Source organism: Canis aureus, chromosome 25, assembly GCF_053574225.1.
Source record: "Canis aureus isolate CA01 chromosome 25, VMU_Caureus_v.1.0, whole genome shotgun sequence".
Classification (NCBI taxonomy): domain Eukaryota; kingdom Metazoa; phylum Chordata; class Mammalia; order Carnivora; family Canidae; genus Canis; species Canis aureus.
This window is the reverse complement of record NC_135635.1, coordinates 13250674-13272299: the sequence shown is the minus strand read 5'-3', so window position 1 is coordinate 13272299 and position 21626 is coordinate 13250674. Positions and strand designations below refer to the sequence as shown.

The window sequence follows — 21626 nt, the reverse complement described above, 5'->3', positions numbered from 1 at the left end:
GAGAGGCAACGTGGCACGGGACCGCTCTCTGGGGATTGATGCCCTAAGGCGGAGCCCGCCGTGGTCTTGGTCTGTGAGGTATCCCTACCACACCCCTGGAGACTCACCATGTGTTGCCGCTGCCCTCTGGAAGAGATGAGAGTTTGCACGGGAGGCTCGTGCCTAGAGCTATCCTCCAGGAGAGCAGTGCCAAGCCAGAGCCTGGGAGGCTTCCAGGTGGATGGGGGCCCTTAGGGCCAGGGGCGGGGCGTGATCATTGAGATTCCAACTCCACAAGGTGGAATCAGAAGGATGGGGTCATGCACACCACAGGGTCAGCTGCGTGTCTGTTTCGGCCGTGAGGCAGCATGGATGGGGGTATGAGCAGGGCTCCTCCAAGGGGGGTTCACAGGGGAGCGCCATCCAGAGCTGGTTGTTCCTGGCCCGAGATGTGGCAGAAGTGAGGTGCAGCCGGCCAGGCGGGTTGATGTCTACGCAGGCATGGCTGAGGTTGCCTTTGGCTTCCCCGGTGGAACAGAGGGGCCCCTCTCTTCCTGGAGCACGGCCTTTGCCCCGACGCCTCCAAAGAGGGCAGATGGGGAAGTTGATGGAATTGCTCTCTGACCCCAGATGCCGCGAGAAGCGCTCTTAGCTGCGGCGGCCTGGGTTTGGCGCGGGGACGTGCTGCCCGCCAGCCCCGTGCCCTGGGCCACTGTGCCACGTCTGTGCCCTGGGAACGCGAATGCTGCCTGGTCTGGACGGGACGGCTTGGTTGGCAGGTTGGGAAGCGTTTGAGGTCTCGAGTGTCCGCTGATGTGCTGTCTCTCTTCTTCGGTTTTCTTCAGGGGGAACCGGCAGCCCGACCGCAAGTGCCAGAGGAGGTAAAGAAGGCAGCACCCCCATGGCCCCTAGCCCGGGAGGGACCAGGCTGCGGTCCCGAGAGCAGTCAGGAGAGACATTTGAGGCCCTAGGAAATGGCCCTGAGCGGGACCCTCGTCGCGCTCCAGACTGAGCTGCTGATTGTAGGCCTTGGAGATGAGCTAGCTAGCTGTGGCCGTGCTAGGAGTCCCTCCGCGACCCTTTGAGGCTAGGAAGCTCCCTGCTGTCCTCCGCACCAAGGGAGTGGTCTGCGGGAATCTGCTGCCACCCTGGAGGTCAAAGCCTTTCCCCGCTGTCGTGGCAGGGACCCCAGGAGGTTCCGAGGGCTTCACAGCAGCACCCGGCAGTGAGAGCACAGGTGGACACTCCGGCGCCCCAGGCACGACCTTGGCAGGCAGAGCAGGTATGCCAAGTCGGGAGCTTCTCCTCAGGCACCTCGGGCAAGCGGCCAGTGGCTAATGCCGGGAGGGAGTCGCTCCTGGTCTGTGGGAGGGCCCGTCCTCATGAGCCGACTACCCATGTGTTTGGGGCCATCAGGGCAGCGTGTCTGTCGCATTGTCTCTGACGTGAGTAGCTTGCCACTCACGCACTCCTTTGGAGAAGTCTCACGTGAAAGTGTTCTCCAACCACCATCCCTATGGATCCTGTGCATTCGGTGTCCCGAGGAGGAACGAACGTTTTGTGACTTCTTTGCTCCTGAGCTGCGCCTTTCTCGAGTCTAGTCTCGAAGGCGTTCCATGCTGCCCGTGGTGAGCGGGTAGTCCAAGCACGCTGTGCGGCGCCCTACGAAACTCAGGGCAGCGTGTGCTCAGAGGCCATATGGGTGTACCTCAGGGGCCTCGTTGACTTGGCGTTTGTTTGGTGCCGGCCCGGTCAGTGCCGTGCAGCTCTCCTGGCTGGATCAGTGACTTCCCTCTTGGGAGCCCGGTCTGGTGGGTGTGGGGGCTGTTTGAGGAGCTGGTGGTGAGTTTGCGGGTGCAGAGGGACAGAGGGAGAGAGGACCTTCAGCAGGCTCCACCCAGAGCAGGCTGCCTCCCAAGGGCCTTGATCTCACCAGCCTGAGCTCCTGACCCCAGCTCACTACAATAGTCAGACGTTTCCCGGACGGCGTCACCGCCCTTCTTGACCATCATTCCTCTTTTCTTTGGGCGCAGGAACCACTCTAGGTCCTCGGAGTGAACCTTCTGGGACAGGTGAGTATCTTCCCTGCTGGCTTTGGAGTTCCAAAAGCAAACACATCTGCCATTGCCCACTAGAAGTCCCGTTGGCTCTGTTAGGAAGCCCTGATAGGACATAGGAGGAAGGCTTCGGGACAGAGCGTTGCAGACAAGTAACGTGGCGAGGATTCGGCACGAACCAACGGGCCTAGTGGACCCGACTTGACATTAGCTTGTCTTTGATCGGGTCCTACGGACTGGCTCTAACAGCGTCTCCAGGTTTCTTGCCTTCATTTCGATCCCCGCGTGATAAAGAATCGATCCCAGAATTCACAACATCCCATTGAGCCCCGCCTGAAAGCAATAGGATGAGAGTAGACACAACGATGCCCCTCTCTCAGGATACCTTGTGCTGCTTGCGTTGTGAGGTGAAAGGAGCTAGTGGCTGTGTCATGACAGCTCTTCCCAGTGACTCTCATCCCTGAGCGACAGGGTCGTCAGGGCCCAACGTTCCTTTCCTTTGCAAGCAACCTCATGGAGAGCAGCAGAGGACGATGCGGGTGTCCCCACTTCGAGACGCAGGCCGCCACAAAGATTCCAATTATCCATAACCAGAGACATAGAGAGATCGACAGGCGAGTCGATGACTAGGCGAGGAAAGAAATGAGGAAAGCAATGGGCATGACTGAAGAAAGTGGCCCCTAAGGAAGGAAGGCAACCAGTCCATCCGTCAATGGATCCAGTGAAAGGCTTGAGGCCCACCAGGAAAGAGTCAGGAGGGAAAGCCAATCTTGCAGGGAGGTCGTATTGGAGGAAAGGGTTCGCCGACCCTGGACAGAGAGTCCGTGGAACCACGCCTCCACGTTCTGTGGTGGGCACACGTGAGGGAAGGGTGAAATCCCCCTTGGGGAGTCCAATGCCAGTGTGTTTGAGGTGAGAGGTCCCTTGTGTGTTTGTGTCAGGTGTTGGCAGGAGTCCGGTTGCCACGACCCTGGAAGCTGGCAGCGTGGGCAGGACCGCAGGGGGCCCCAGCTTCACCAGTCCTGTGCCCATAGCAGGTGAGTACAGTTCCGAAGCCAGTCTTCAAGCGGCCAGCGGCTTATTCCAGGAGGGATTCGCTCCTGGTCAAGTGGGAGCACCCATCCTCATGAGCCGACTCTCCCTGTGTTTGGGGTCTTCATGAGCTATCTAACTTAGTACATCCTTTGAGTCCCTTTGAGCCGCTTTGAGGCTAGAAAGCTCCCTGCTGTCCTATGTATTATGTGTGTCGTATATAGGAAGGATGTTGTCATTCTCAAATAAAACCGTTTTTGGCTGTTGTGGCAGGAACTCCAGAACATTCCGGGGGCTTCATAGAAGTACCTGGTAGTGGGAGCACACTTGGAAACCCCAGCACGGCAGGGACGACCTTGCGGTTCAGAGGAGGTATGGCTTTCAATGTAGTCGATGTCTTCTTCTCAGGGACCTCTGGGCAGCTGCCAGTGGCTAATGCCATGAGGGAGTCATTCCTAGTGAAGTGGGAGGGCCTTTATTCGTGAATTGACTCTATCCATGTTTGGTTGCTTCATGGTAGTGTGTTTCAACTGTCAGCTGAGATGTGAGTAGTTTGCCACTGATTTGCGGAATTCTCACAGAAAAGTGAGGGAGGCACTTGACGGGATGAGCACTGGGTGTTATTCTGTATGTTGGTAAATTGATCACCAATAAAAAATAAATTTATTATAAAAAATTTTAAAAAAGTGTTCTTGAACTACTTTCCCTATGGATTGTATGCATTTTCTGCAGTGAGGTGGAAAGAACACTTTATGACTTATTTGCTCCTAAGCTGCTCCTTACTCTAGTGTAATCTGGAAGCGTTCCATGCACTTGTTGAATGGATAGTCCAAACACGCTGTGAGGTTCATCATGATCCATTGAGGCAGCGTGACCTCAGAGGCCTTATGGGTTGGTGTCCAGGTTACTGGGTGACTTGTCTTTTTGTTCCAGCCTTGGTACTACCTTTCAGCTCTCTTGAACAAGTGACTTCCCTCTTGGGAGCCCAGTCCGGTTGGTTTTCTTGTGGTGGTAGAGTTGGTTGTAGAGATGCAGAGGGAGAGAGGGAGATAATCTTCATCAGGCTCCATGCACAGTGGGCTGCCCCCTGAGGGCCTTGATCCCACTAGCCTGAGGTCATGACCCCAGCCCACATCAAGAGTCAGACACTTCCCGGACTGGGTCACCACTTTTCTTGACCCTCATTTCTCTTTTATTGTGCGCAGGAACCACTCTAGGTGTTCGGAGTGAACCTTCTGGGACAGGTTAGTATCTTCCTTGCTGGCTTTGGAGGTCCCAAAACAAACACATGTCCTATTTCCAATTAGTATTCGCTTTGGCTTCTTCAGGAAGTACTGATAGGGCATAGGAGGACGGCTTCGGACAGAGCGTTGCAGACAAGTAATGTGGCAAGGTTTCGGCACAAATCGACGGGCCTAGCAGACCTGACTTGACCTTAACTTGTCTTTGACCAGGTCTGATGGGCTGGCTCTAGCAGGGTCTCCAGGTTTCTTTCCTTCCTTTCCATCCCCTCCCGATAAAGAATCGATCCCAGAATTCACTAAATGCCATCGAGCCCTGACTGAAAGAAATACGATGAGAGAAGACAGAACCATGCCTCTCTCTCAGGATACCTTGTGCTCCTTGCGTGTGTGAGGTGAAAGGAGCAAGTGGCTGTGTCATTACATTTCTTCCCAGTGACTCTCATCCCTGAGCGACAGGGTTGTCAGGGCCCAAGGTTCCCTTCCTTTGCAAGCAACCTCATTGACTCCAATAGAGGTCTATGCAGGTGGCCCCAAATCGAGACACAGGCCACAAAGATTCCAATAATCAATAACCAGAGACATAGAGAGATCAATAGGCGAGTCGATAAATATGTGGGAAAATAAATGAATAAATAACTGGGAATGACTTAATAAAGTAGCAAATATGTAATGAAGTCAATCAATCCATCCATCAATCAATGAAATTAAAGGCAACGAAGCCCACCAGGAAAGCCTTGGAGGAAAAGCAAACCTTGCAGGGAGGTCGTATTGGAGGAAAGGGTTCGCCGACCCTGGACAGAGAGTCCATGGATCCACGCTTCCATGTTCTGTGGTGGGCACATGTGAAGCAACTGCGAAATCCCCCTTGGGGAGTCCAATGCCAGTGTATTTGAGGTGAGAGGTCCCTTGTGTGTTTGTGTCAGGTGTTGGCGGGAGTCCGGTGGCCACGACCCTGGAAGCTGGCAGCGTGGGCAGGACCGCAGGGGGCCCTGGCTTCACCAGTCCTGGGCACCTAGCAGGTGAGTGGAGTTCAGAAGCCATTCAACCCTCCACGCCTAAGCGATGGGCATTAGGCCACGCTGCTGCTCACTATCACGGTTGAGAAGCCAATGACATGTGAGGCCTTGGCCGGAGATTTGTCGGCACTGACAGACTTTGGAGCAAGCTTTACTGTTTGTGTCACCCTAAAGAAAAAGGCAGCACTCAACATAGCTTTCTGAAGAGTTGGAGCAAAATTTAAGAGAACTGCTATGGCTTTTCCCAGCCTCATTTTTCCAGTAGTCCTCCTTTGCCGGGTTGTATCACTTCTTCCCTGTCTTATTTGCTAAAGTGGTTTAGTGCTATGGCAAAGTCAGCCTATGGATGACTTTGGGACTTCCTTAAGTGATAGGTATATTTTACATATTTCCTGATTCACTTATATTTATATGGCACCCTATGCTTGGGCTAATGTTCCAATGTAAATGGTTGAATTTAATTCACACAAATACCATAGTTTGGGAAGGTCCCTTTCTCTCTAGATGTATGAATGGAAAGCATGGCGTCTGGACTAACAGTGGCTGGATTATAACCCAGAACACTTCCTCTCCTCTGAATAGCCCTGACTTCTAGTATAGGACCTAGCTTCACTGGAGCATGCCTTTTAGCGGAAGCAAGGAGAATAGGCATCTCCAGTGCCTCATGGCCTACATTTCAATTCCTCTTTGTTTAAGCACAAAACTTATGGACATTCTCTAAGTAGAGTTGATTTTGTTGACAACCCAAGAAGCCCGAGTTCCCTCCCACCCCTTATGCAGCCAGTCACCCATTTTGACTCCCTCTTAAGGTTCCTCTCATCAGCATCCCTTTTCCCTGTGATTTTACTGGGCTGTCAACTGTCCTAATAATCCCTGCAGTTGTTCCCCTAGCTCATCTTCACCTAACCTAGAGCTGTTCAAAGGGTGTTTCCCAGACTAGAACATTAAGCTTCATGGGAACTTTGGGGAAATGCACGTTTTCGGGAACAGTCAGAAGCTGTGGAGGAGCCCAGTGCACTGTATGAACAAGCACTCTCAGCAACCGACATGTTGCACGGTGGACACCTTTTCCTCTCTTTCCTCTCACATCTGTCCCAATGTTCCCTGAAGTCCAGAGTGAGACTTGGGGAACCTCCAGAAACCCTTTCATCACAAAGTCCTCAACCAACTAAAATCCTCCAGTCCTTCTGATTGCTTTCAGGACAAGCCAGAGGTCCTGTGGCAACCGTGAAAAGTCACTGTTTTAGTAACCACCATGGGATTGCTCTTTCTGGATTCATAAACTGGTGCCTGAGTTCCTTTTTTTCCTTTGGTTTTCTCTTGCCAACCAGTTGATATAATATGTATTTTGCAAATTCTGTCTGGAAGAAATGAGAGTTTACATGACAGTAACTTGCCAAATGATATCCCCTAGAGCAGCACAAACCCAGAAACTTGGTTGCTTCCATGCAGATTAGTGCATTTACAGATATTGTAGGGGCATGTCCTTGAGATTCCATCTCCAAATGTTGAATCGTAGTGATATTTTTACTCAGTAGAAGTCAATATCTATGGCTTTTGTTTGCCTTGATCTTTCAAGGTGTTTTTTATTTTATTTTTTTAAGATTTTATTTATTCTTGAGAGACACAGAAAGTGAGAGAGGCAGAGACACAGGCAGAAGGAGAAGCAGGCTCCATGCAGGGAGCCTGACGTGGGACTCGATCTCGGGTGTCCAGGATAAGGCCCTGGACTGAAGGCAGCGCTAAACCGCTGAACCACCTAGGCTGCCCCCTATATGTGCTTTTTAGTAGCGTACTCTAATTTGTATAGATCTTTTATATAAATAATATTCGTTTTGTCATATATAAAGTGTGATAATCAGAATCTTGCTATTTGGAAATAAATGCCTTTCTCCACTTTTTTTCAGTGACCTCAGAAGGTTCAGAGTCCTTCAGAAAAGCATCGGGGTTTGAGGACACAAGTGGTGTCCCAACTGCTCCAAGTTCATCCTTGGGCGTCAGACAAGGTATGGACATGAAACATCTAAATCCTCTCTCTACTCATCTTAGGGTAGTTTCTAATGTCTTCTTAAGATTTCATTATTGATGATGTACGTGTGCACAGCTTCATGAACTGACTCTTCTTATTGTGGTGAACCTCATATCTTGTTTCTCTCACATTAGCTCAGACATGGTGTATTTTGCAGTCCTAAATTCCCACCTTTTGGCTTCTGCACCTGAGTCTTGGGTGTGATACTGTTTTGAATTGACCTCTTGGCTACAAATATGAGTCCAGAAATAATCCAGAAATAAGTCCAGAAATAATCAAATACATGAAACAATGTCATCAATGTTTATTTGGAAAGTACTTTAAAACAGGGTATAACACCAACACTTCTCCTTATTTAAATATCTCATAATACACAATTTTTTAAAAGATTTTATTTATTCATGAGAGACACACAGAGAGAGAGAGGGAGAGAGAGAGAGAGAGAGAGAGAGAAGCAGAGACACAGGCAGAGGGAGAAGCAGGTTCCATGCAGGGAGCCTGACGTGGGACTTGATCCCGGGTCTCCAGGATCAGGGCCTGGGCTGAAGGCAGCGCTAAACCGCTGAGCCTCCCGGGCTGCCCCTATAATACACAATTATATATTTTGACTAGAAGAACTTGATCACTGGCCGTTTCAAATCTAGTACTCCAAGCAATGAAATGATACCATCTCAATCATGTTGAATTGGTTTAGAATTTCATTCAGACCATGACTTTTGTAAGAGCCATACATGTAAAACAAAACAATGAGAAGTCTCTTTTATCAGAACCCAATATACAAGAGTGATGTAGATGGATATAAAAACTGTCGACCATTTTAATAATATATTTCCTTTACTGGCTTCTATATGTTTCCTTTTAAAACTACTAATATACCATTTTAAATCTACAGTAATATATATGATGTACCAGTACTGTTTATCTACTAGTGTAACAGGAGTGCCTGTTGGAAGTACCACTGGAGCTATTGATGCCATCACAACTAGATCAACTTTCACTGGCATCAGCTCACCTGGGCTATTTGGTATTGCTCTACCATATGCTTAGCTGTGACCTAAAGTTTTCATGAGAAGTTTAAGTGAACTTAACAATGCTGTGGTTTTAATTGCTGTGATTTTAGGACAAGTGAAGAAGAGTAGTTTGATCATTTTTATCTCAACTGTCTCAACTGTCTTAGATACTATAATTGCCAGATAAAGGTGCAAGATGCCATTGAAATGTGAACTTCACATAAATAAGGAATACCTTCTTAGTAAAAGAATGTCCCATTGAGATGTGATTGTTATTTATCTGGAATTCAAATATACTCAGTGTCTTGTGTTATTATTCACTAAATCTGGCAACTCCATTGCGGACTGATAGCCATTGTTCTTTTCAATTGGGATCAGCAGAAGAGGGGTTTGTAGCCACTGTTGTAGCTACTGATGACAGCACTTTTGGAGCCGAATGAGCACAATCAGAATAAATCCAGACAATGAAAATGTGATTTCTTTACTCAAAATTTTATAGAGACAATGTGTCCTGAGGAATTTAATTATTATTTTTTGTGTAATGTCAAAACTGGAGATCAGAAATAAATCAAGAGCTTTTTGTTGTGTACATGACATCATACTGAGTACTCGAGAGAACAGAATAGTCATGTACTTGTTCTCTTAGAACTTGATTTTTGAGCAAGAGAAATGAATATTTATATACATGCAAAGGCAAATTCCAGATAGGGCACACATAAATCAAAATCAAGGAAATGTTCCATGACAGGCTTTTGAATGGGAACTCAGAGGAAATTCTAGTAAGAGAACCAATAAATTGGAGTTTAAAACAGCAGAGTTATTCTATTTTGGAAATAATATGATATTATGATAAGTGCAGTATGACTACATGTGCTTTAACTTGGGCAAAAACTCACAACATTAGTGAACTGAGTGAAATTGTAGGATATGTTGAATTTCATGGCAATAAAGAGCAGTCATATTTCAGCTGTTGGGGTCATAGAATTGAAAACAAAAACCTCTCTGGAACCAGAAGCCCAGGTCCCAAGACTAGAGAAAGAAAAGAGTTTTATAATTGAATAAGTACTAAACTAGAAAGGATGCAAATTACTGGCAATTCACTAAGATTGTAAAGACAGGAATCTCACAAGCAGACAATGCTTTACATATATTTTTTCAAGAAAAATGATTACTAGTTCTCAAGTGAGGGGACTTTAAAACACCATTTATTAAACACAGTTTATCCTAAATTCACCTGGTAATTGGAGTGACAATTTGATTATTTAACTAGCTTTATACAAGGGCAAAATAAACTCCAAAGGGAGGAAGGTTTGTAACTAGAGGGAGATAAGGGTACTATCTCCATTCATGTTTACATTTCTAGGATACAGCTCCTAGAGTCTTGGGAAAGACCTTCCTGGGTCATCAAGCTGGAAGAGATCTATTCATATTTTTAAAAAAGATTTACATACATTTTAAAGACAGATAAAAAAATCTAAAATGACAAGTTTTCTAAAGCAAATGGTCTAAGAAAAGGAAGGGGGGTGTCTCTCCTTATTTCCACCAGAGAGAATTAAGCCTCTTATTTTAAATGTTTATTTGTCCTTACACAAACCATCCTCCAAAGATGATCAGGTTCATATTTTAATTAGCTAACTTGTTTTTTTATTGTAAAATTAAGCCATACCTAAGGTCTTGTTTGAAGCAACCCCTGGAACTGGAAGTGGCAGTACCCCTGGGAAAGCAGGCACTAGATCCCCAAGTACTAGGAAATCAGGCGAGTCTGGTCCTCACTTTCAGCTGTGTCCAACCATACCTCCCTCAGCAGGGTGTGATGTGGACTAAAGGATTTTTAATTTGCATTGATGATCTTAGAATTGGGTAGCATTTAAGCTCAATGGGGAACCAGTGGGGGTGGAAAAGAGCTAGGAAAACAGTGGCTGTATACATTGACATCTACACAGACCTTCTGCAAACCATAAGTATCACCGGGCCCACATCTATAGTGTTTAGAGGGACAGAGAAGACTGAGACTCCGATGACTAGGATAGATGGCTCTGGATCTCATAGTGGAGTTGAGGGCATCTCAAAGGAGAGGGGAGTATAAAGAGGTGCTTAATAATGGTAGAACATAGATAGCATCAACTAGAGTTTACTTCCAAGGTTGAAAGGCCCCAACCTGAACAGAAAGTACTGAGAGAAGGTCTGAAGCTAGCAAAGCAGAGCACTGGTTGTCAGAAAGAAGAAGGAGAAGGAGAGGATTGGGGGAGAAAGAGGATGAGGAGAAGGAAGAGGAAGTGCAGGAGGAGAAGGAGAAGAAGAGGAGAAAAGAAAGAAGTCTTTAAAGCTAAGGGCTCAAAAAAACAATAGTAATTAAGAGTTAGAAGACAGACAAAGGAAAGATGCCACTTGAAAAAAGAACCCTCCCTTCACCATAAACAACATAAGAGGAAGCCCTTGATCTGAGAAATCTGGTGAGCCACACAAAAGGCTCTCTCTCCCCACTACGTAGGATCACCTGCTATGATTCAGGAAAATCCAAGGCAGAAAAACATGAAAAAGAAAAATAAAATTCCAATATATATAGAAAGCTATTCATTTGCATAAATTTTTAGCCATTCTCAGCAATAGCAAGCAAACTTTAAAATCTGGTCATGAATCAGAGGAAACAAAACATTAACGAGAGTTTAAACTGCAGATATAGACATCAGAATTATAAATTTAAAACACCGAGGGTCAAAATAGGTAAACAATAGGAAGATGTTAAATTAGACCTGATGAAAACACAGGAGAAATATTGAAAAATAAAGAAAAATTATCTAAAAACTACAGACCAATTAAAGGCTACCACCAGAGAATGCATATGAGACTGAAATTCAGCATGGCAGGAGACATAGAGAATAGAATTGAAAAGATCCAAAAAATACCACAGGCATTTTTTTAAAAAAGGTAAAGTGAATCAGAGTCAGACATCACTACAGGAAACAGACAAAAACATCTAACATATGTCTTATTGCAGTTTCTGGAGAAGCAAAAGCAATGAAACAGAACTAATATTTAAAACTGCAAATCAGGACAAGTTTCCTGCAATTAAAAGAGAAATCCTAAATTTACATATTGAAAAGATCTGTCATATACCTGGAAAATTAAATCCTGAACAATTTGATGAGTTATTTTATAAAACTGTTAGAGAAAGAAAGAAAGAAAGAAAGAAAGAAAGAAAGAAAGAAAGAAAAAGAAAAGAAAAGAAAGAGAAATCTGTTAGCCTTGAAGAATACATTCTTTAGAACTTGAGGTAAAAAGAAAAGGCATTTAAAAAGACAGAAAATCAGGTTGGCATCAGACTCATCAAGACAGGGTAGCATTAAGAAACTCAAGGAAGGGGACACCTGGGTGGCTCAGTGGTTGAACGTCTGCCTTTGGCCCAGGGCATGATCCTGGAGTCCCAGAATTGAGTCCCACATCAGGCTCCCTGCATGGAGCCTATGTCTCTCTCTGCCTGTGTCTCTGCCTTTCTCTCACTGTGTCTCTCATGAATAAACAAATAAAATCTTAAAAAAAAAAAGAAACTCAAAGAAGGAAAATGTGGAGTAAGGGTTGTTACTGAAGCTAAATGTAATTCAGGTATCAAGCTCTAGGAAAATAGTTGAAAACATGAAGGAATTCAGAGAATTATGTACCCATGAACCCTTCATAATAAAAACACTAGAGGATGAGTATTAAGCAACAAAGAGATGCTTTGAAAATGACCAAAATGATTATAGCACTATTTTTACCTGTAGCTCTCAAACTAGAATCAAAGTTGAAAGAAAGGTGGAAGAAAACTACATAATTTAAATTTAAATTTATTTTTATAATTCACATACTTGACCAACTAAAAATATCATGGTAATAAATAGATGGGGAAGCTGTGGAAAACAAAGGCAAATGAAAAAATAAATATCCTTACTACTAACAACGCATTGACATGTCCTTGAAATAGGTAGAGTGACATTTCTTAAAGAATTCAACTGACTGGATGTTAATACTTTGCTTAGGGCAAAAGATAATCTTAGCCTGATGCCCAGGATCCTGTAAGTCTACTTTAACGTGTATAAATTCTTTTGGAATCTCTACTCCCCAACATACATGTTGGCAATCATCTGCCAAGCATATGACCCACCCATATTTATTGGAAGGGTCTCATGACTAAGGTTTTATTAGATGGTAATAACTTTTCCCAACAATACCTAGCCCTCTCAAGGTTTTAAAAACCTTGCTTCCAAAATTTCTTAGAGATTTTCAGTATCCTTAAATCCCTCTCAACTTGAAAGTGTATAATGGGCCACTCCTCATGACCCCAGTACAGTTATTTCTGCCCATGGGGCCTGTCCTTGTGCTTTAATAAAACCACCTTTTTGCATCAAAGATATCTCAAGATCTCAAGGATTCTTTCTTGGCTGTCCACTCTGAACCCCAACATCTTTCCTACATCAGCAATAAGAAGGAAGATGAAATAATATTGGTGATTAGGTAATAGTCAAACATATTATTTAAAGCTCATGAACCAGATGAGAGAAGCTCAAGTTTATTAAACTAGTAAAAACAAATAGAATTAAGAAAGAAAATGGCATTTGAATTAGAAAATACAGAATAAGGGGAGGAGAAGGGAAGAAGAAATATAATAATAATATAATAATTATTATTACTTATTTAGGGAGAACCAGTAGATACTACCTGAAAGAAAATTGGGAGAGTGCTAAAGGGGTTATATAAAAATATTACTATAAAATATAACTTATCAAAATAGAAATAAAGCAAAAAGCCAAAGAAGGAACAATTTAAGAGTTGCATAGCAACTAACAAATGGCTGAAATTAGAATCAAAAAGCACACAAAATAAGGTTTAATAATCATTCCCACTAATTTTTAGGGAAACTTTTTTCAAAATTAGAAAATCTATTAATAGAGTTTGCACTAACAGACCTAAGGGAAATAAAAACAACTGTTATCTACATAGAGGCTAAAAAGACATTTGACAAATGTTCAATAATAATTTCTAATGGGGAAAAAAATCCCAAAATAAACCAGCTGCCCAAGCTGTGTTCATATATAAACACTTTTCCTAGAACCAGTATCATGCAATTAAGCAAATGAACCCCTCAACCTCTGTAACCTCAGTTTTCTTATCAGTAAAAAATATAATCTATTGAGTGACATAGTGATGAGAATACAATGAAATAATGAATAAATGTATGTCAAAGTGCATCTTTGGAAATATATAAAGGGTAATATTGCTGTAGGAAAATGGAAATTTTTGTAGTATTTTTGATGGAAGTTAATTTAAATCAGAATTACCTATCTCCTAGCTTAAGAAATTCTGGGAATGAGGCTTTCTCATTTTCTCCCTTTATAGTAAGTACATCTGAAACATCTGGTGGTGTAACCAGTGGAGATGAAAATAAACCTGCATCACCCAGCAGCAGTACTACAAGCTCTTCAGATAAACCAGGTGAGATTAGCTAAACACAAAAAGTCACAAATATCAGATATTTATTTAGTTGGACATCCTTCCTGCTTAAAAAATAGCATTGCAATTCAAATATTATGTGAGTTAGAAAGATTGCCATTAAATTCTTTGTTACTCAGTATTTAAGAACTATTGGGTTATCAGTGCAACACATGATTCACAGATAATGAGAGTAATCTGAAAGTTCAGGTGATCTTCATTACTAAATAAGACTAATGCAGAATTTTGAATCTGATATTCTTAGATGGCCAATATAGAAATCACTAGAATGTTACCTGATGCAACTTTAACTGAGTTAAGTAAGAAAATAGTAGTGACCATCTAACATTTCATATTATATTTGGTTCTTAAATGTTTTTTTGAGTTAGGGACATTTGCTCACCCAGTTAGTTACATTTTTTCATCTAAGGTTTGCATTGCTCTACACAAAATCACTTAGACAACATACAAATTAAGAGTATTAGATAACTACAAAATGATATGTAAGCTATTTTTGCATTTTATCAATAATATCTTTTTCCCCTAATAGAAATATTTGAGAGTTTGATAAATTATTTTTTCTTAAATAATAGGCTTCTGGATATTAAATAGTTATCACACATCAGCAAGTATATTCAAATTCAAGTTAGAATTTTTCATCTTGCAATCTTTAGTAGTACCTTTAGTATTCAGAAAATTTCATGATTTAGTATGAGAAATGTCATGATTTAAAATATTAACATATTTCTTTATAAGTTCTTTATTGAACAGAAAAGTGATCTAGAACCTTGATGAACAGTTTCCCCATTTCTAAGAATAATCAGTAATATTGCCTTCTGAAATGTCTAAAAATTCAGAAAATAATTTACTCCTTAAAATCTGTACACACTGGTTAAAAAAATTCTTCTTTTCTAGAATTTGCAAATAGGACATGACTATACATGCCTCATTTGCTTAAAGCTCATCTGATGGGGAAATATGCAATGAGTGTATGCACTGTGCAATGGTTATAGCCACCCTTTAGTAAACAATGTTTGTGTCTCTTGATACTTAACTTCTTTCAAGGGACTAAAGATATGGACCAGAGAGGAAAAAAAAAAGGAAGAGAAAAAGAAGGGGATTGGTAAATATTTCTCATGAAATAGGCAAAAAAAAGTGCTTGAAAAATGTAATTGATAAAATAAAATAATACTGTTTTTATACTTTATTTTTTACTGGATATATTGAGTACAACTTAATTAAATAAAGATATGAGGTAGTCATTTACCATCATATAATATCATTTGTAAAGTCATCTTAATCTGTTTTTGCAAAAATAAAACGATAATCACAAAAAGTATATTAAGCATAGAATGAACAAAATACTTTCACATATTTTTCCTTTCTTTTTTTTTAATTTATTTTTTATTGGTGTTCAATTTACTAACATACAGAATAACCCCCAGTGCCCGTCACCCATTCACTCCCACCCCCCGCCCTCCTCCCCTTCTACCACCCCTAGTTCGTTTCCCAGAGTTAGCAGTCTTTACGTTCTGTCTCCCTTTCTGATATTTCCCACACATTTCTTTTTTTTTTTTATTTTTTTATTTATTTATGATAGTCACAGAGAGAGAGAGAGAGAGAGGCAGAGACACAGGCAGAGGGAGAAGCAGGCTCCATGCACCGGGAGCCCGATGTGGGATTCGATCCTGGGTCTCCAGGATCGTGCCCTGGGCCAAAGGCAGGCACCAAACCACTGCGCCACCCAGGGATCCCTTTCCCACACATTTCTTCTCCCTTCCCTTATATTCCCTTTCACTATTATTTATATTCCCCAAATGAATGAGAACATATAATGTTTGTCCTTCTCCGACTGACTTACTTCACTCAGCATAATACCCTCCAGTTCCATCCACGTTGAAGCAAATGGTGGGTATTTGTCATTTCTAATAGCTGAGTAATATTCCATTGTATACATAAAGCACATCTTCTTTATCCATTCATCTTTCGATGGACACCGAGGCTCCTTACACAGTTTGGCTATCGTGGCCATGGCTGCTAGAAACATCGGGGTGCAGGTGTCCCGGCGTTTCATTGCATTTGTATCTTTGGGGTAAATCCCCAACAGTGCAATTGCTGGGTCGTAGGGCAGGTATATTTTTAACTGTTTGAGGAACCTCCACACAGTTTTCCAGAGTGGCTGCACCAGTTCACATTCCCACCAACAGTGTATGAGGGTTCCCTTTTTTCCGCATCCTCGCCAACATTTGTTGTTTCCTGCCTTGTTAATTTTCCCCATTCTCACTGGTGTGAGGTGGTATCTCATTGTGGTTTTGATTTGTATTTCCCTGATGGCAAGTGATACAGAGCATTTTCTCATATGCATGTTGGCCATGTCTATGTCTTCCTCTGTGAGATTTCTGTTCATGTCTTTTGCCCATTTCATGATTGGATTGTTTGTTTCTTTGGTGTTGAGTTTAGTAAGTTCTTTATAGATCTTGGAAACTAGCCCTTTATCTGATACGTGATTTGCAAATATCTTCTCCCATTCTGTAGGTTGTCTTTGAGTTTTGTTGACTGTATCCTTTGCTGTGCAAAAGCTTCTTATCTTGATGAAGTCCCAATAGTTCATTTTTGCTTTTGTTTCTTTTGCCTTCGTGGATGTATCTTGCAAGAAGTTACTGTGGCCGAGTTCAAAAAGGGTGTTGCCTGTGTTCTCCTCTAGGATTTTGATGGAATCTTGTCTCACATTTAGATCTTTCATCCATTTTGAGTTTATCTTTGTGTATGGTGCAAGAGAGTGGTCTAGTTTCATTCTTCTGCATGTGGATGTCCAATTTTCCCAGCACCATTTATTGAAGAGACTGTCTTTCTTCCAATGGATAGTCTTTCCTCCTTTATCGAATATTAGTTGACCATAAAGTTCAGGGTCCACTTCTGGGTTCTCTATTCTGCTGCATTGTGTATGTGTCTGTTTTTGTGCCAGTACCACACTGTCTTGATGACCACAGCTTTGTAGTACAACCTGAAATCTGGCATTGTGATGCCCCCAGATATGGTTTTCTTTTTTAAAATTCCCCTGGCTATTCAGGGTCTTTTCTGATTCCACACAAATCTTAAAATAATTTGTTCTAACTCTCTGAAGAAAGTCCATGGTATTTTGATAGGGATTGCATTAAACGTGTATATTGCCCTGGGTAACATTGACATTTTCACAATATTAATACTGCCAATCCATGAGAATGGAATATTTTTCCATCTCTTTGTGTCTTCCTCAATTTCTTTCAGAAGTGTTCTATAGTTTTGAGGGTATAGATCCTTTACATCTTTGGTTAGGTTTATTCCTAGGTATCTTATGCTTTTGGGTGCAATTGTAAATGGGATTGACTCCTTAATTTCTCTTTCTTCAGTCTCATTGTTAGTGTATAGAAATGCCACTGATTTCTGGGCATTGATTTTGTATCCTGCCACGCTACCGAATTGCTGTATGAGTTGTAGCAATCTTGGGGTGGAGACTTTTGGGTTTTCTATGTAGAGTATCATGTCATCGGCGAAGAGGGAGAGTTTGACTTCTTCTTTGCCAATTTGAATGCCTTTAATGTCTTTTTGTTGTCTGATTGCTGAGGCTAGGACTTCCAGTACCATGTTGAACAGCAGTGGTGAGCGTGGACATCCCTGTCTTGTTCCTGATCTTAGGGGAAAGGCTCCCAGTGCTTCCCCATTGAGAATGATATTTGCTGTGGGCTTTTCATAGATGGCCTTTAAGATGTCGAGGAATGTTCCCTCTATCCCTACACTCTGAAGAGTTTTGATCAGGAATGGATGCTGTATTTTGTCAAATGCTTTCTCTGCATCCAATGAGAGGATCATATGGTTCTTGGTTTTTCTCTTGCTGATATGATGAATCACATTGATTGTTTTACGGGTGTTGAACCAGCCTTGTGTCCCAGGGATAAATCCTAATTGGTCATGGTGAATAATTTTCTTAATGTATTGTTGGATCCTATTGGCCAGTATCTTGTTGAGAATTTTTGCATCCATGTTCATCAGGGATATTGGTCTGTAATTCTGCCTTTTGGTGGGGTCTTTGTCTGGTTTTGGAATTAAGGTGATGCTGGCCTCATAGAACGAATTTGGAAGTACTCCATCTCTTTCTGTCTTTCCAAACAGCTTTAGGAGAATAGGTATGGTTTCTTCTTTAAACGTTTGATAAAATTCCCCTGGGAAGCCATCTGGCCCTGGACTCTTGTGTCTTGGGAGGTTTTTGATGACTGCTTCAATTTCCTCCCTGGTTATTGGCCTGTTAAGGTTTTCTATTTCTTCCTGTTCCAGTTTTGGTAGTTTGTGGCTTTCCAGGAATGCGTCCATTTCTCCTAGATTGCCTAATTTATTGGCGTATAGCTGTTCATAATATGTTTTTAAAATCGTTTGTATTTCCTTGGTGTTGGTAGTGATCTCTCCTTTCTCATTCATGATTTTATTAATTTGAGTCTTCTCTCTCTTCTTTTTAATAAGGCTGGCTAATGGTTTATCTATCTTATTAATTCTTTCAAAGAACCAACTCCTGGTTCTGTTGATCTGTTCCACAGTTCTTCTGGTCTCGATTTCGTTGAGTTCTGCTCGAATCTTTATTAACTCCCCTCTTCTCTTGGGTGTAGGATCTATTTGCTGTTTTTTCTCTAGCTCCTTTATGTGTAAGGTTAGCTTTTGTATTTGAGTTCTTTCCAGTTTTTGAATGGATGCTTGTATTGTGATGTATTTCCCCCTTAGGACTGCTTTTGCTGCATCCCAAAGATTTTGAAGGGTTGTATCTTCATTCTCATTAGTTTCCATGAATCTTTTTAATTCTTCCTTAATTTCCTGGTTGACCCTTTCATCTTTTGGCAGGATGGTCCTTAACCTCCACGTGTTTGAGGTCCTTCCAAACTTCTTGTTGTGATTTAGTTCTAATTTCAAGGCATTATGGTCTGAGAATATGCAGGGGACGATCCCAATCTTTTGGTATCGGTTCAGACCCGATTTGTGACCCAATATGTGGTCTATTCTGGAGAAAGTTCCATGTGCACTTGAGAAGAATGTGTATTCAGTTGAGTTTGGATGTAAAGTTCTGTAGATATCTGTGAAATCCATCTGGTCCAGTGTATCATTTAAAGCTCTCGTTTCTTTGGAGATGTTGTGCTTAGAAGACCTATCGAGTATAGAAAGAGCTAGATTGAAGTCACCAAGTATAAGTGTATTATTATCTAAGTATTTCTTCACTTTGGTTAATAATTGATTGATATATTTGGCAGCTCCCACATTCGGGGCATATATATTGAGGATTGTTAAGTCCTCTTGTTGAATAGATCCTTTAAGTATGATATAGTGTCCCTCTTCATCTCTCACTACAGTCTTTGGGGTAAATTTTAGTTTATCTGATATAAGGATGGCTACCCCTGCTTTCTTTTGAGGACCATTCGAATGGTAAATGGTTCTCCAACCTTTTATTTTCAGGCTGTAGGTGTCCTTCTGTCTAAAATGAGTCTCTTGTAGACAGCAAATTAGATGGGTCCTGCTTTTTTATCCAGTCTGAAACCCTGCGCCTTTTGATGGGGTCATTAAGCCCGTTCACATTCAGAGTTACTATTGAGAGATACGAGTTTAGTGTCATCATGATATCTATTCAGTCCTTGTTTTTGTGGACTGTTCCACTGAACTTCTTCTTAAAGGGGAATTTTAAGAGGCCCCCTTAAAATTTCTTGCAGAGCTGGTTTGGAGGTCACATATTCTTTTAGTTGCTGCCTGTCTTGGAAGCTCTTTATCTCTCCTTCCATTTTGAGTGAGAGCCTTGCTGGATAAAGTATTCTTGGTTGCATGTTCTTCTCATTTAGGACCCTGAATATATCCTGCCAGCCCTTTCTGGCCTGCCAGGTCTCTGTGGAGAGGTCTGCTGTTACCCTAATACTCCTCCCCATAAAAGTCAGGGATTTCTTGTCTCTTGCTGCTTTAAGGATCTTCTCTTTATCTTTGGAATTTGCAAGCTTCACTATTAAATGTCGAGGTGTTGAACTGTTTTTATTGATTTTAGGGGGGAATCTCTCTATTTCCTGGATCTGAATGCCTGTTTCCCTTCCCAGATTAGGAAAGTTTTCAGCTAGAATTTGTTCAAATACATATTCTGGCTCTCTGTCCCTTTCGGCGTCCTCGGGAACCCCAATTAAACGTAGGTTTTTCTTTCTCAGGCTGTCGTTTATTTCCCTTAATCTATCCTCATGGTCTTTTAATTGTCTCTTTTTTCCTCAGTTTCCCTCTTTGCTATCAACTTGTCTTCTATGTCACTCACTCGTTCTTCCACCTCGTTAACCCTCGTCGTTAGGACTTCTAGTTTGGATTGCATCTCATTCAATTGATTTTTAATTTCTGCCTGATTAGCTCTAAATTCTGCAGTCATGAAGTCTTTTGAGTCCTTTATACTTTTTTCTAGAGCCACCAGTAGCTGTATAATAGTGCTTCTGAATTGGCTTTCTGACATTGAATTGTAATCCAGATTTTGTAACTCTGTGGGAGAGAGGACTGTTTCTGATTCTTTCTTTTGAGGTGAGGTTTTCCTTCTAGTCATTTTGCTCAGTGCAGAGTGGCCAAAAGCAAGTTGTATTGGGAATAAGAGAAAAAGAGAGGAGAGAAAGAAGGAAAGAAAAGAGAAAGAGAAAAAAAAGGGAAGAAAAAAAACGAAAAAAAAAAGAGAGAAGAAAAAGAGAAAGAAAAAGAAAGGAGAAAAAAAAAGGGGGTGGGGGAAGGAAACAAATCAAAAAGCAAAACAAAACAAAACAAAACAAAAGAACCACGGGGAGTATCTTCTGATTCTGTGTACTTTAAGTCCCTTGGCTTCTCCTGGAAGTTGTCCGTCTAGCTGCTGTTCTGGGGGAGGGGCCTGTTGTGCTGGTTTTCAGGTGTTAGCAGTTGGGGGAGCTGCTGTGCCCCTGCCTGGTGCAGGGCTCAGTGGGGGTTGTTTACCCCGTGAGGCCGCAGGAGGAACAGCCCCAGTGGCGGGGCAGCTCTGGAGCCCTGGATTCAGCTCCGGCAGGAACTCCGTCTGCAGGGCCTGGAGGCTCCGGGCGGGGCCGCTGATCTGCTCAGCTGGGGCAGGAGCGTCCTCGCTGTCCTGGGCCCTCCCGGCCTCTGCCTGTCCCGGGGGAGGCCGGATCCTGGGCTGTGTCCCGGCGCCCTGTGCTCCGGGGCCTGCGCTGGTGGATTCGCGCTCCCGCCCCACAGCCCCCCCCGCGGAGCCGCCCCCGAGCCCCCCGAGCTGCCCCCGCCCCGCAGCCCCCTCCGCGGAGCCGCCCCCGAGCCCCCCGAGCTGCTCCCGCCCCGCAGCCCCCTCCGCGGAGCCACCCCCGAGCCCCCCAGAGCTGCTCCCGCCCCGCAGCCCCCTCCGCGGAGCCGCCCCCGAGCCCCGCCGAGCTGCTCCGGGCCCCGCCGTGCGCGCTGCAGCCCTTAGGGAGCTCGGCGCACTCTCCCGGGGCGCAGGTGTCTGTTACTGTCCCAGGGAGCCGGAGGGCATCCTCGCCCTCCCGGGTCCTGCTCCACCTCCCCGCGAGCCCCTTTCCCCCGGGAAGGTCGGTGCAGCTCCTGCGTCTCCGGGACGGGGCTCTCCTGTCCTGGGGACACTCGCCCCGGCCTCAGCCCGGCTCCTCGTGGGGTCCCTCCCCCTTGGAGGCCTTTGTTTCTTTATTTCTTTTTCCCTGTCTTCCTACCTTGATAGAAGCGCGAACTCTTCTCACTGTAGCATTCCAGCTGGTCTCTCTTTAAATCTCAGGCCGAATTCATAGATTTTC

At 43.4% G+C, this 21626-nt stretch overlaps 1 protein-coding gene across 1 annotated transcript in view; it reads left to right on the top strand.

Annotated features, from left to right (window-relative positions):
* The window catches only part of LOC144297739 (apomucin-like), a 36128-nt gene that overhangs the window by 2294 nt on the left and 12208 nt on the right, over positions 1–21626 (top strand). The window contains exons 4-8 of the mRNA XM_077871914.1: positions 3342–3440; positions 4274–4312; positions 5236–5331; positions 7236–7334; positions 13741–13836. Coding sequence (XP_077728040.1) covers positions 3342–3440; positions 4274–4312; positions 5236–5331; positions 7236–7334; positions 13741–13836 — 429 coding nt within the window. The remainder of the gene's footprint in view (positions 1–3341; positions 3441–4273; positions 4313–5235; positions 5332–7235; positions 7335–13740; positions 13837–21626) is intronic.